General features: G+C 25.4%; 1 protein-coding gene across 1 annotated transcript in view; it reads left to right on the top strand.

Moving 5' to 3' along the window:
* LOC147064322 (uncharacterized) overlaps window positions 1–16433 on the top strand; it is a 109423-nt gene extending 92990 nt beyond the window's left edge. Inside the window, exons 3-5 of the mRNA XM_085958491.1 lie at window positions 1408–1741; window positions 2030–2168; window positions 16389–16433. Coding sequence (XP_085814617.1) covers window positions 1408–1741; window positions 2030–2168; window positions 16389–16433 — 518 coding nt within the window. The remainder of the gene's footprint in view (window positions 1–1407; window positions 1742–2029; window positions 2169–16388) is intronic.
* Window positions 16434–16962: the final 529 nt, after the last annotated feature.

Genomic DNA, 16962 nt, shown 5'->3' with positions numbered 1-16962 from the left:
AATGGAAATTGATTAGAAAATATAAACAACGGAAGTTCGATAAAAATGATAGTAAATAAAAGATCAGATAAATTGGCTCTATGTAAAATTGAAAGCTATGCATCTACAAATATAATCATGAGAATTCAAATTAGCCCATAATTAAAAAATATAAATATTCTTTTGATGTTACGTTGATTCAAATATTAGAAAAAGATAAGGCCGCCTCAAATTTAAAGTTTAAGTCCTAATATCATTTGAGGCTTTAATGATATAAATCATGCTGAAAACATTTCTATTTTTGTTAATTATTGTTTTTATTATGTTGGATATTTAAATATATTATAATCGTTGGATATTTTTATCAATTTGACTATTACTTTATCTCAGATTAAAAAGTCAATTGAATTCAGATGTGATCAAATAAATTACGGAAGCGGTTTCTATTTAAAATCTATTAGATCCTCATTCATGCATTAAAATTCATAATATAAAAAAAAGCTGTGTTTGAAACATTATTAGCTAAATATATTTCTAGAACATTATGATAATTCAAGACACATTTTTGAAGATTCAAGTTGTTTATAGGCTAATTTATGGTATTTTAATTTATAATTTTTTCTTCGACCTTAATTTGATTGACCTCCCGTATACACATCATACTATATTTTGGCTATAGACTTTTCTCTTAAACCTTCTTAGATGCCTCTCTTCTTTTCAAGACACATTTTTGAAGATAATCAAAAATTACAATAACGTTAAGAATGAAGTTTTAAATCAGAGAAATGATTTTCGAGATAAAATTTAACTTTGAGACAACGTAGACAATGAAAATTAAATCAGAAACCATGCACAAATGATGTTTGTTTATCAAAAGATTTATAATATTACACATTAATTAATGATCATTAGCCAAGAAAGTGTATTTTTAAGAGCCATTAGACAAACAAAGTATTTGAGCGTTATATTTTTATCATTATAGCCTCAAAAATTAAAAGGAGGTTTGATCGTTGATAAATAAAATAGCCATTTATATAAAATAATTTTTTGAACCCATTACAATGAAAACCCAAGATATTTATGCTGAAATAGTAGATAACCTATCAAAGTATGCGGTTTTCGATCCAATAGCACTAGTTTACGCCAAAACAACAGAGAATGGTGAATTCATGATCCATGCACAACGAATTAGTTTAAAATCTGAAATAAATGCAAATTCTACAGGAACAGATGCAAAAACTATCACGAAATCAAATACCAAGGGAAAAAATAATTTAAATGAAACACCAACTTATATCGATTACATAATAAAAAACTATAAATCCGAGTCAATCGAAAAAGTCAATTATAGCCGCCAAAATCTCTGTTTCTACGTTAATAAAAAGGCAATCGGGCTAAAAATAATATCCTCTATTTTAACTCAAAAAGATGAATATGGAAACAAACCAAAATCTAACAAGAGATATGTTGTTGAATACAGCTCGCCAAATATAGCCAAAAAATTCCATCCAGGCCATCTCAGAACAACAATACTGGGTAATTTTATAAAGAATTTGATGAAAGCTCATGGTCACGACGTTCATTCAATAAATTATCTTGGTGATTGGGGGAAACAGTTTGGATTGGTTGGTATAGGATTTATGAAGTACGGGGACGAAGATGCAATGGCCAAAGATTCGATAAAACATTTATATGATGTGTATGTCAGAATCAATAAAGATAAAGAAAAGGATGAGAGTGTAGATTTAGAGGCTAAGAATTGGTTTGTTGAACTTGAAAATGGTGATCCTGAAAAGTTTAGCATGTGGAAACGATTTCGAGAAACGAGCGTTGAAAAATACAAGGAATTATATAAAAAATTGAATGTTGAATTCGATGAATATTCAGGGGAAAGTTTTTATCATAATGAAGGAAGAAAAGTTATTGAGAAATTAAGTCTACAGAAAATTAAAAGCAAGAAAGTAAATTGTGATACGGTTGACAGGAAATGCACTGATGCCTCTGATCAAAATTTAGGTACAGGTGATGATAATTTTATTGTGGATGATAGGGATGGATCTAAATATATTGAAACTAAATATGGAAAATTGTGTGTTATCAAAAATGATGGCTCTACTTTATACTCAACAAGAGATATTGCTGCAGCTTTTGATAGGGTTGAGAGACTTCAGCCTGATAAAATTATCTATGTTGTTGCTTCTCAACAAGATCTTTATTTTAGACAGCTTTTCGATATTTTTAAAACTATAAATTTAAGTAATGATAATAAAATAGCCTCAAATGTTTTGAATGACAATGTTTTATTAAGTAATGAAAAAAAAGATATAAAGAATTTAAGTAATGATAATAAAATAGCCTCTGAGGATCTAAATAGTAACGTTTCAAGCACAGAAAGAGGCATCAAAAAGGTAGCAACAGAATTCGAACACGTGAATTTCGGAATGGTAGATGGAATGAGCACAAGAAAAGGCACAGTAGTCTTTCTAGAAGACATAATCAACAATGCCAAAGAAGTAATGCTAAACAAAATGAAAAATAACGAAGAAAAATTCAGTCAAGTCAAAAATATTGATAAAACCTGTGAAGTTTTAGCAGTAAGCGCAATTGTAATTCAGGATTTCAGCGCCAGAAGAATAAAAAACTATACATTTAACATGGATCGAAATACTGAAACAAGCGGGTTTACAGGACCTTATCTCCAGTACCTTCACTGCAGATTAATGAGCATCGAAGAAAAAAACAATAAATTATTTGAGTCAACTGAAAGTCTTGAAAACAAAATAAACGATCTTTCGCTACGAAATGATGATGTTCTGCTTAAAAATTACGACATCAATTTTCTTGATGAAAAGCTCATTGAAATACTTTATACACTTTCTAAATATCCATTGATTGTTGAGAGATGCGCAATTAACTTTGAGCCATCAACTATGGTAACTTATTTGATGGAATTGAGCAAAGATGTTAGCGGTATTATTAAAGAATATAAGGTTCTTGGTGAAGAAAAATGTTATGCTATGGCTAGATTGGCATTCTACAAGTCGGTAAGAATTATTATAGGCAATGGTTTAAGATTACTCGGCCTAAAACCCCTTGAAAGAATGTAGCTGGCATACAAAAATCTAAAAATATGATAAATAAAAATTTATGTTCTATTTTCCTGATATAATTTGTCAATCTTACTATTGTTATATAATTAACCTTTTTTTTGTAATTTTGGAATAATTTTATTAATATCTGGGTATAAATCACAAACACTATTTTATATTCAAGGTGGTATATTTAACCGTTAAAAAACGTATTAAAATGCATCATTTTTATAGGATACAAATATGCGCATCTTATGAAGCCAACAGAAGGTCTTTGGTAATCCCCTTGCAAGATTAAATAATACATAATGTGCGACTTTGGGTATTTAATACAAAATCTTGCCCAAATTGCATGCCTTATAATAAAAGTGCATATTTGAAACCATGCAATGCCTTTTTAGTAGAGTGTATATCACAAATGACCCTAAAAGTCATTTTATACTGGTATACAGAGCGTATGATACTTTGCATATCTAGAATTATATTTAAATATGTCGTTTTTAAGCTAAAATCAATGTTTCAATCAATAAAAAAGCGAAATATTGTCTCTAAAATGTTCAAAGAGTTATATTTTTTAGGAATTTATATTTAAAAATCAATAGTAAGTTATAGTCATTGAATAATACCCTTAAAAGCATTAGAACCATAATTTGGTTTAAAAATATTTAAAGATAAAACTTTGAACTGAAAATAAATGCTTTATTTAAGAATACCTGTAAAAATATTGGCACAGTATTTCGTTTTCAATATTCAATTCGCACAGTATTTCGTTTTCAAATATTCAATTGGTATAGAGTTTCGTTTTTAAATATTTAAAGACTGTTTTCGGGCCGAATAAATATAAAAATATTAGAACCAGTATTTGGTTATCAAATTCTTAACGACTAATTTTGGGCCCAATAATAAATATATTGCTTATGGTTAGAACCGATTACAAAAATATTCACCCTTGATGATAGATCGAATATCTGTGAAAATACATATAATTTTTATTAATAGAGAAATGCATTGCCTCGACTTTTTGACAAAATTTAATGCAGTTTTTGTAGGATAAGTCAACTTTAACGCTCTTTTATCATATTAAACAGTATTCTTGTTCATTTACAAAACTAAAATTATAAATCATTGGCATAAATATTGACATCATATCCAGTATATTTTTTTAGAATAAATATTGTCAATTAAATGTAATTATAGAATTATATAGGTTTATGATTTCTGGGCAGCACAAAGATCACAAAAAATACCGATTGAGAATATAAAATTATGAATAAATTTTTCAATATTTAAAAATATTTTATCGGTGAGAATATTTGATCCCATGATTTGTAGTAAAATTAATATATCGCAGATAATTTTTTATGGTTCAAAATTGGATTTTTTTTGCCATGGAAATGCTAATATGTAATTTTACACGATGTATAAATTCATATAGCGCTTTTAATGTTGAATTTTTTTGAACGGATCTTATTTTGCTTGCGTAAGTATTTGCTGCTTAAAATGAAGACAAAATGAATTCGTGAGAAACTGCACATTTAAAAAAAAGTTAGGAATATAAAAAACAATATATTAATTAAAGTTAAAACATAAAACCCCATAAAAAAATAAAATAAAACCAATTTTGGGAAAAAAAAAATTCTTTTTTTATTGAAAATATTTATTGGCATAAAAAATATTTGTAACATGTGAAAAAAAAAGTAATATTGAAGATTGAATTAACTTTAGTAAAAATATCTTATATAGAATAAAATCATGTAAATTTTATAATAAAAATTAAAACTTAATATTAACAACCGATAAAAATTTTTCAATGCAAGTTTCCAATAATGAAAATCTTGGTGGTGTAAGATACAGGTCATATATTCAAAAAAAAATATTCTCACCTCATTACTATAAAATGATGATAAGTGCTTTAGAAATACGTGTAAATGTATCTAATTTTAAAAAAGACTATTAACAAGTTTATATATATCATTCAATATTAACACATATGTATTTTTAACGGAAAAATATAGTATTATGAACAGGTAATTAGTGCCTCCTAGCTTTAAATAGTACAGCAAACACTATTAAATAACCCAACTGCAAAAAAATGGTGTATAATATACACTTGATTGTAGCACTGAAATCACTTGGCATAGTTAGGGAACAAAATTGCAAGTAATAAAGCTATTGTTGTATTATTGGATGTTTCCGAAGCAGTATGCTAAATTACTTGTTAAATCATAAAAATAGTCATTAGTTCTATAAAATTGTGCTTAAATTCGTTTATTTAATATTAGAAGAACTGGTAATCCTCCATTTTATTTTTTGTATATATTTCTAAAGATCAAATTAGGAATATATACCAGGTTTTTGCTGGAAACCACATTTTATGATAGTTTTAATCTCTTATTTCCAAGCAAATTTTAATGGAATTTTTTTTGTATAAGGATACTTCAATGTTTATAAATTTCGAAAAACTATTTTGTTTTATCAATTAAAGATATTTCAAATTATAATATTTTAAATAATATAGGAATTGTAATTAAATCTAATAATAATATTCAAAACCATCAAAAACAAGAAAAAAAACTCTGATAATTATGATAAATTTTGAGGCTCAAAAATCACAATGATTTATCGCGAGTTTTTTATGCAGATCGAGCATTAATCATTGAAAATTACACCGTTATAGCAAATTACCGAGAATGGGAATACAATTATATAACTTTGTATGTAGAATCAATGAAAAAAATTACAAATTATGACGATAATACTATGTAATGCAATTATAAAAATCAAAGGTTATTCGTATATATGGTGCTTTTATTTTACGTTGTTTTTTAGTTGGGTTTTTGTTTCGCTTATTACATATAAATAATCTATCTTATAAATGAACTTAAATTTAATACAATAAAAAAATTTAGCAAAGCCTCAAATAAAACTATTTTACTGTTTTTCGCGGTAGATAAAAGTGTTTTACAGCGTTAAAAAGTCCATGTACTAATTTTCACAGTATATTGCCTGTTTTAGGCTTGAAAATAATTTAAAAAACAATATAAATATCGCCATTTAAGGTTTCTTCTAAACAATTTTATCCTCATTTCATTTTTTTGAGTACACTCGCCGTTTAAAACCGATTACAATATATTTTTCAGCGCAGAAATCAATATTTAATTTGTTGTTCGAATATTAGAAATTACTGCAATTTAAATTATTGTAATTCCGAGTTGTTATTCATATTTGTTGAAATATATAAAAAGCAAACGAGCGGAAAAATTTCAAAATGTTAGGTAATTCTGAACCAGGAAAAAAATAAGAAAAAATTATTGTTTAGTTTAATGTAAAAAATATAAATTAAGTAAGTTTAATTGTAAAAACACACATTTTTATATAATGAAATATAATTTTGGAAATTACACAAGAGTGGTCATGAAAAAGGTCTATCAAGAACACTCTTAAAAGTCATCTGTAAATAAACCTTACGCTATTTAATTATCTTTGTTCTTACGGGGGTTTATATTCCTTAAGTAAATATATACTTCATATTTTTTCTAATTACTAAATATGATTATTTATTTGAATAAAAAGTCAGTTACATTTAAGGCAATTCATTGATGTAGATATGCCTAAATCCATTCATTTTCAATTTTACTTAGAAGCATGATGATGTAAGTATACTGAATTTTTTATAATAATGATCAAAAAAAATATTTCAATATTATTTATTTAAAACATGGTAAATAATTTAAAAAGATTGGATACATAAATATGATTCGCCGTGAACATATTTATTATGAAGATAACATTTTTGAAATTCGGCAAAATAGATGATATGACTTCCATAGGGATTCTTGTAATATTTATAATTTGTGCATCAAGAATACCTTTAACAGTCGTTTTAAGTATGCAATAAAAACATCAAATTAAGGTGTTGGTAAGAACCAAAGTTAGATTGATAAGCGGGCTCGTTGAATTTTATTTGATAAAAAAATGTAAACTGTAGTTATGAGCTCATTTAAATTATTCTAAACATATAAAGTAGTAGTATATTCGCATATAAAATATATTTGAAAATAAATATGTGTACTAAAGGTTAATTTGAAAATTTTTAACATAAAAATATATGATGTTGCACAAATAATTAAATCTTAGAAATTACCATGAAATTCATTTGTTTATAATAGATTATCTTGCAGTGTTATTATTATATAATATTTTTTCAACGTTTAATTCTGTTTCGGGTGTTTTAATCTAAGCAACTTAGCCAATATAAATTTATTGTCTATAAATATATTTAGCTTGAGAGAATATCAACTTATGTATTTATCTATCACAGAATTTGAACATTTCTGCCGTGTTTGCATATACTTAACAATTCAAATAAAGTGCCCAAAACTTAAATTGGTATTTTCGTATTCTAAATTTTTATATTACAATTTTTGAGTTTTTAAAAGTGTTTTAACATTTACTCTACACGAAAAAAACAAAAGCTTCTACTGACATCTAATAATACTATCTTATATCACCCCATCAAAATAATATAAAATATCTTTAGATCAAACTTTTATCTTACAAAAAACTGTAAGGTCTATTAAACTTAATAAATATACTATTTTTTATTTATAGGTTAAGTTTATTTTTATCAATTCCATCTATTGAGACGTAGTCAGTCATTAGGCATATTTCACGGCTCCTTGATACATCTTTTGAAACCTTCTCTTGATATATCTTCAAAAACTGCAATCTTTCTCTCAAATGAGATGAGTTCAAGTGTCTTGTGTTAATAAAAATTTATAAGCTTTTTTTATGAAAAAGTAATGTTAAAAAAACATGATTTAAAAACTTATTTAACGATATTCGTAGAAATAAAAATTATGTGATAAAGTTTGTGTATGTAACGTACTTTTACGCAACTTTATATAGTACCATAATAAAAATAACAAAAAGAATTTCTTTTTATAATTTTATGATACTACCTATTTTTCAATCATATTACGCTCCAAAACACGATTTATTTCTAAAAAAATTATTTGGTAAAGTTACTTATATTTTTTTGCTGCTATTATAAGAAATTTTCATATTTATAATATCTGCATGAACTAAAAATTGTGAGTATTTGTCTAAAACGTTTTAAGGGTTATCAAGAAGATGTGAACTCCTGATATTTAAAAATTTTGAATCGTTTATTCGACTTAAAGAATTTATCAGTTTAAAAATATAGTATTGAGACTTATTTGTTTTTTTACTATTTTAAAAGCAATTCATCTGATTTTTCTTCAATTTTTTTCTGAATTTACAGTAAACGAAAATTCAAGGAGCCATTGCATTTCGTGCAAAAAGATTTAAAATCATAGAAAATCTAAATAAAAAGATACTATTTGTAAATAATCAATCAATATATTTTTTTTCAATTTAATTCGTATATATCATTATACTCAAATCTTGCCACCGACAAGCCTTCCCAATTACTTAAAAATTTTAGAAACAATATTTTATCAGTCTTATAATCACCATCAAGTAATTTTGCTACCCCATATGAAAAGCTTCTTATCATTAATTTTGTCTTGTGCGTCTCTTCATTCAAATTTTTATACGTCAACTATCGTGTTTCATTCAAAACAGTTGATATCTTTTTGTGTAAAATTATGCTCAAGGATTTGATAATTCTAGATATAATATATATACATGAAGATTCACGACTTATTTTGAATTTTTGCATATGAATTTTTATAAAAGAAAATATTCCTTCCGGACAGAAAACAAATATTTCGGAGCAACTTCTAGTGTTTTACATCGATGTAATTGAGTTTTCTATTTCAAATTTTACAATTCTTCATCAAACTAATTAGAAAATAGCAGCGCCAATAGATAAAAATATTGTATTTTTAAGCTATGTGCTATTTCATTAGCATCATATGCTTTTAAAGAAACAATTTTTTTATAAAATTGAAATATCAAATCGTATAATTTTGTGAAATACAATATACAAATATGTTTGTGGAATCATACTCATCTATATAAGAATCATACAACTTTAAATTAACTTTGGAAAGATAATAAATGTAACATAAAGTGCACAAACGGTTCTTTGAATATATTCTAAGAATTATAGCACGAAATAATTTTTTATGCTTTACATTATCATTTTTTGATTCTTTTTGATCTAAAGATTTGTTAAAAATATCTTTAAACGTTTTTACTGATGGAATTTTTATAAGAACGTTGCTTTGCATTGATCGAGTCATTTTTTTGTAGTATTTTGTTAAAAATAAGATTTCTTTGGTTTTTTAAATTTTTTGATGTGATTTTTCTGTTCCAAAACGTAATTTTTATTGACTATATTCTTGGCAAATGATTTAAAGTAACTATTATTTAATTTTTTCAAAAAAGGCGGGATTCAGAAATCACTACTAAGGGGATCTAGTTTATAATATTTTAAACTATATTTTATTTCTTCAAACAGAACTTTAAATTTAAGATTATATTTTTTTGTAATTTTTACTTGTTGCCCCCTAATTAGTTCTCCTTCAAGCAAAAAAAAGTAGAAAAATTATCTTCATATTTTTTTGGAGGCTAATGGGTGATTTATACGATTCAGATATATCTTTCATATAATCTTGGGGGTTTTGCCTTTATTTGTGGTTGTCTAATAGCAAATATTGAATCTGACGCACCAACAGTTTGAATATTATAAATACTAGCATCATCAGAAAAAAAATCTTTTCTCACCCTGCTATACTCACATTGCAGTTTTGAGTCCAAAGGCAAGCCTTCATGTAATTTATATTTTCCCTCTATACATACCAAAGTATTTTTTCTTTCTCCTGATATCTTTATTTTTTCACGGAAAGCTGCAGTGCTAGTAAATTATGCAAAGTAATGGCTGAAAAAACATTTTTTAACTTATCTTTAAACGATCTTATAGTTGCTTGTTTTTTTTATGTATGATTCATTAAAGAAATCATCAAAAATACAAATAAAAAGTTAATCGTATGTATTTTTTAACTTCTTTAAAAATCTAATTTTATATAAGAAGTTTGGCGCAATTTATTATTATCTAATATTTCTTTATTGCTGCTGTAATAGCAAAATGCTTAGAATTTTTGTTAGAATTATTTTTTATTGAATATAAAAAAAATTAAAGTTAAAATATAATCGTTCATGTTTTTTTTAGCTTGAAATTATGAAATAACAACTAGGATTGATTGTGAAAAGAAAGATTTAACAAAAGAAATAGTTTATTTTATTCACGTATTTAGAAAATATAATTCACGAAAGGTGGACAGGCATTGAAGAAGACTTTGAAGATTAGAAGATAACTGAAAGTATAAATATGATGTGCGCAGGGAATCAAGCGCGTTGTGCTCGAGAACAGCAACTAAAATTATAACTATAAATTTAGTCCATAATCAAATATAATTATGATTTTATTTGTCACAAATAATGCATTAAAGCTTGAGACATTGTATAATGGAATATGATAGCCTACAATATCACAGAGAAAACCTTGTATTTCATTATGTTAAAACCCAAATATATTAATTAATTATTATATTCTTTTCGAATTGACTCGATTTATTTATGTTTTGCTTCTATTACTTTTTAGGAAGTTCGCTTTAAATTAATAGGAAAAATTTTGCTTAACTGCTGCATCTCTCTGTGGGACTCCCCCAGCACTTCTTGTCACCCGTAATCACCGTGGATTGAACTCTTTCTCATAGGCGGCAGTCATTATGTGGAGGGAATGTGATTCTGTCTACTGTTCTTCTCCAAGAGTTACAAGCTATAACCACACTTTATCTTACCTATATCTTTGCTGAACGATGTGGGATCTTTTTTCATACTGAAACCACAGTTTAACGACTTATACAGCAACCTCTTATTTCTCATGGCTTGTCAGTGCTTTATGGTTTATCTTTTATTGTTCACTGGCCGCCCCCTTGGGTTTTTTTCTTTAGAGTAAATTCGTTTTGGAAATTAGTGGGGTGGAAGTGGAACCCGCGACCCCTTACCTTGGGGTCCGACTTGTAAACCACTCAACCATACCACCCCATTATTATTATATAAAATTTATTTATCTTTATGGTGAACAGAGAATACAGCAAGAGGCAACAAATTTATAAAATATTTTAAAAAAAAAATTTGTGTATTTGTGATGCTTTAAATTTTTTTTATAAAATATCTATAATTTAAAATCAATGTTGTTTATTTGATTTTTTAAGTTCATAAATATTTTCTTTCTTAGTAGTAATCATTATTATTGTTTTGTAGCTTCTGCCAAATTTACGTAAAAGATTTTTCTAAGCTTAAATAACTAAAAATTTTAAAATAATTATAAAATGAGTACTGAAACTACTTAGTGCTCACACATAATTGAATTTCATTTTTAACACGAATCTTTAAATAAAGAAATGTTTATATCTTGAAAGTACATTAATGCCATAATAAATAATTATATCGAAATATCATTAGTATGTATAAAAATATAAAAAATGCATATTTAAACCATATAAACCTAAATTCATCGTAAAACATCATAAAATTACCGCTAAGAATATGTATATAAGTGTAATTACAATTTCTTTGATAAAGGCAAGATTTTAAATCAATGCCTATAATAAATATCAATAGAGATCAATGGTAATACTAGTATAAAAAATAAAACCAATACAAATATCAAAAAATACGTAATAAATTTATTACAGAGCTTTTTATTGTATCAATATACATTTTTATAAATCTAACTCTTATTTTTGTTCAAAAAAATAAAATGTACAAAGTGCGAAAACGCGAAAAGAAAAATTCATCACTTATCCGTCAAAACATATTAAATTAATGTTGATATCATAGCAGAACTGTACCTGGTATATTAAACATCTTATATTTTTGAATTTTGTTTAATTTCCTACATTTATAATATTGAATGTGTTGCTAGACAAATAGTACAAAAATACCCATTATTTAATAAATTTATAATTGAATCTTATATAAAATATATAGAAAATTGTGATAAAAAAATAGGAAGCTAATATTAAATAAACAGAGATTTTTGATCGCTCACAATACATGATATACACATAGATGTGCATTTATAGAGACAGAACTATTTATATCAACTACAAATATTTAATTTTTCGACAAACTGAAATTCAATATTAAATTACATGGTGAAAAAAAATAATTTATACCAAAAAAACAAGAAGAATAAGAATTAACTAGAATAGGCAAAATATTATCCCATCCATAAAGTAAAAAATTATGAAGTTATGAAAAAAATTTTTTTTGTATTTGTTACCGTTTAAAATACGCGTGCACAAAGAAACGAAATTTAAAAAACAACAATCAAAAAAAAGCTGTATTACATTCTCGAAGCTTTTTGTCATTTATAACAACGAAACAGATCGAAAATTTTATTTTTTCTGTTTTGGTATGATGCATGTCTTGATTTATTCCGTCCCAGCCCCTCAAATCATATTTTTATGCACACCTGTTATGTAATAAACAAATGAAATATTTATTACGACTATATGATTCGAAAACATTCTAAACCAAATTATATTCGATCCAAAAGTCTGAATAAATTACGAAAAGTTTGTGCACATATTACTTCAAAATCACGATAAAAAGGCTATAATTTTAATCTTACAAGATATTAACATTCTTTAATTGGGTCTACAATAATAAAATCATCCCAAGAACTATCTCAACGTTTTCTCTTGGGATTTACGTGTTTCTGAACTTTGTCACATCCACTTCTAATAGGATTCCAGGTTCGTCTATTTTCTTAAAATATTATACCGTTAAGTTTTTAGTATTTCTCATGTATAATTACGTATATTAGCAATGTAATTTTATGAACATCTAAACGCATGCCATTAGAAGAGTTTCTTGCAGATTAAAACCAATAGCATATTACTTTACGGCATACCATGGAATCTTACACAAGTCAGACATGATTTTTTTAACAGACTATTTCGTACCTGCATTATTAAAATATGCATTTCTTATATATCTCCCTTTTATTTATATTTTTGATATTTTTGGATCAAAAAACTTTACTAAAAATACTTTTGGGGGTATACTGTGAAATTATTCTATCTTTCGGTAATATATTGTAAACCAAATTTCAACCCAAACGCTAAAAAATCAAAATATGGGCTTCATCTGATTTTGCATATATCTTAAAACACCATAGGGAAATCTATTTCTTGACAAAAAATATTTGAAATTTTTAGATGTAACTAAGTAAATAATAAATTTATTGATATATAAATTATTTAATTTAATACGTGTATAATATGATGCAATTAGAATGTCTTATAGACTGGAGATTACGAGATTTGACTTAATAACAACACATTAAATAAAAATAAATAGCCAATAACACTTTATACATTTTACTTTCAAAAACTATGCTTTAAAAAAAAATTTCTAAAATTTTAAGTATTTTTTTAAAGAATGCTCATTGATTAAAATGTATTTGTTACCCGAGTAACGTTTAAATATGTCTTTAATATGGTAGATTGTTATTTTTTTCATTATTGTATAAGGATATTGTTGACTTTCTAGTTTTTAGTAAGCATTGTGTATACAAATGATAGAATGTTCCATTTACTAGTACAGCGAGGTATAAAGCCATCATATATTAAAGCTTATGATTCTTAGCAGATGTGTATATTAAGTAATCTTTTTATGTAATAATATGCGAATATCATATTGATATACTCATATAAGTATTCTGGTCTGATTCTTAACAAATCTTTGTCCCAAATTATTATTTATTTCGCCTCGTTGATGCAAGATCTATGGTTGTATTGTAATATCGCGGTTTTTTTCTGTTTAACACTTAATGCCAAATAATATGTTAATGTGTTTCTTTTTCAGTATAAAATCTATATTTTTTTCACGTATCATATTGGTATTTAAAAATTCTCAATTTAAACTAAATTAAAAGAATATTCATGCTTATAATCTATTTATACAGATTATAAAAAAATTTTCCTCAAATATTTTTTATAGAATTTTCCATCATAAGATTTAACCATCATAGTCAGATGTGGGTTTTTTGAATTTTTATCTAACACTTATGTTTTGTTGTATATTTAAAATACAATGATCTATTGCAAATTTATAAACTTTTTCTGTTGAAATAAAGTTTATTCAAACAAAAATACCATCAATATTATTTTACTTTGGTTTTTGTTGATTCTCCGTGGGGTCTTGTTTCGACTAAATACATAAGAATGTAAAGTTTTAAGTATAAATTGTTTAAATCCCAAAAAAAACTTAATTTAATCATACGAGCAAATTAAAAAATTAAAAAATGGTTTTTCTTAAACTCGAAGATCTATTTTAAGCAAGGTTTTTTTATTGCTGTTATTTCTATATTTTTATAAAAAAAATGGATAAACATGGATTGCGAACAAAGTCTCTTTGATCTATATCTCCATTGAGTTTGTGATTTAATTTCTTTTTTTATAATTTTTGAATTTCAATTGATTTCATAAATTTATTGATTATCATCATATTTATATATGTATATACACAAAGTAGAATGATTTACTTTTCATATGTTTTCAAATGGTTAAACGGAGACTTATATAGTAATTAATATATTAGCTGCTAATATTAAATATACCATGGTATTAAGAACAAAATTATCCTATAGAGAATTATATTTACGGGTGTAATCTTAAGTAACTGCCGTCATTTATATGAATTCAATATTTTGTCTGCGTATTTTAAAAAATTCGTCACATAAATTATTAAATCTATGACATACCAACTTAAAACAATTTATTGCAATTTTTCCTTGTATAGACTTTATATTTTTAGGTCACATCAATATAAAGATATCATAGTAAAATTTATCAAATAGAATAATCTTAACAAAATATATTTATAGAATATTTAGTTATATAAAAAAGGAGTAAAAGCATTATTTCGTGGCATAATTTTGCGCAGATCCCAAATAATAAGACATTTCTAGTTTTTTATTTAAAATCTGTATTTCTCGTATGCCATATTTTATATTGTGATATCAACAAGTTAATTACAAATAATTCAAACATACTCACGAATAAAATAATGGATCAGCTTAAAAACACGCAACTTTTGGTGGGCAGATTTTACCATTGTATAATTAATTCAAAAATAAAAAAAGTATCAAAGAACCAAAAGCAAAAAATGGAATTAAATTTGAAACGGATATAGACGATAATAGTTACGGATCTTATCTTAACATATTCTAAAAAATTAAATGCTTTATTTTTGCCATAAAACTGTGAAGAATTCAAATTCAAACAAACGAACCAAATTTTTACAGTGTTAGAAGTATTATATATACTTGTTCAAAGCATCTTTTATACATTATAGATTCATGAACCTAAGTTCGAAAATTTAACTCGTTATTTTACTTTGATATAAATTTTTACTGAGAAACGGTAACTCGATTTGCGCATTAAAAAATCAACTCTCACCATGAAAAAAAAAAGATTATAAAAATTAAATTAAAAAAAAGATAATCAACATTAGAAGATATAATTCATAATAAATGCAAAAAATCTGCTAAATAATAAACATTAAATTTCTTATTGCCTTCAAAAGATATATCTAATTTCAAAATTAATATAAAATTTATTTCAGATCAAAAACTTCGCCAAGAAAAATTTTTGAACTGGATTTTTTAAAGATGTTTCCAATTTTTTTGCAAATAATATTCGGTCTTGTGTGTTTTTTATCTGGTAATTGTTTAGCAAAATATATGTATGATCTCATGCGAGTGTTTTAATCATTAGAACCAAAGGTATGATTGCCCCATAAATATTTATTTTGGCAGAAACAATACCTTATATCATACTTCAAAATAAAAATACAAAGAGGGTGTATTTTGTGAGAAGTAAAGATCATAAGTCAGTTTGATTTGTTCCCGTGGATTTTGATTAAATTAGTAATGCTATACTATAAATTTTTACTCATTGGTCTTTTTTGATGCATTTTTTTTTCGCATAATTTACATAATTTAAATGTTTATACTTTTTGTTAATTTATTTATCCAGAATTTAATTTCTTGAAAAATTTTTATTTCGTTTCATCTTATTATATTATATTTTTTCTGGGCGAAATATCTCATTTGATACATGCAATCTTCTATTTCTCGATATTTTATCTAAAACTCTGTGCCAGTTTATTCTAGCACGAATGATGGATTTTTCATTAAAATTCTAAGGAACATACTGAAATGATAAAGCTACAACTAGGCTATATTATCGTTCTTAAATCCTCTCAAATTATTTTCTCTGAATTTCAGCGTCTCATAATTTTGAATTTTTTTAGGATACGGAGGGGTTTACACAAAAAGAACATGTATCACCAGGATAGATATATCTTGAAAATTTTTGTTCGACATTCAGTTAGTATGCTTATATTTTAGCGAAGTTCAGATCCCCATAATATAGTCGTGTGTTTGATGATGAATCATGGTTAAAAAAACACTAACATAAGAAAAAAAAATATTTTTAAAATTTTCATTCTCTACAACTCAGTGATGAGAATTTGTTGGTCTGTATCGTATTTTAAAGATCATTAATTAAATATTAAATTCCTAGTTGACTTGTTCTTGGCAGTTCAAGCATAGTTTATATGTTTTAGGATCCCAATAGAGAACAAAATTTATTGAAAAGCCATAAGATATAATTTTATCATATACATAATATTTAAAATTTTAGAAGTAAGATTTTTTGAATATTAATACCACTAAAAAAAAATGATTCGTGATTCTATAATTTTTCACAAAACAAAATCGAAGTTTACAGACGACAGAAACTTTTTACTGCTCCTATATATTATTCGAATTAAAAGTAAACACAGAAGTATAATTATTTATGAATTCATATATAATGTAGAAAAT

The sequence above is a fragment of the Rhyacophila brunnea genome, unplaced genomic scaffold, assembly GCF_057557595.1.
Source record: "Rhyacophila brunnea isolate RB1 unplaced genomic scaffold, BYU_Rbru_1.0 scaffold_75, whole genome shotgun sequence".
NCBI classification, from domain to species: domain Eukaryota; kingdom Metazoa; phylum Arthropoda; class Insecta; order Trichoptera; family Rhyacophilidae; genus Rhyacophila; species Rhyacophila brunnea.
Note: the sequence above shows the minus strand (reverse complement) of the source record. Positions and strands in the feature narration are given on the sequence as shown.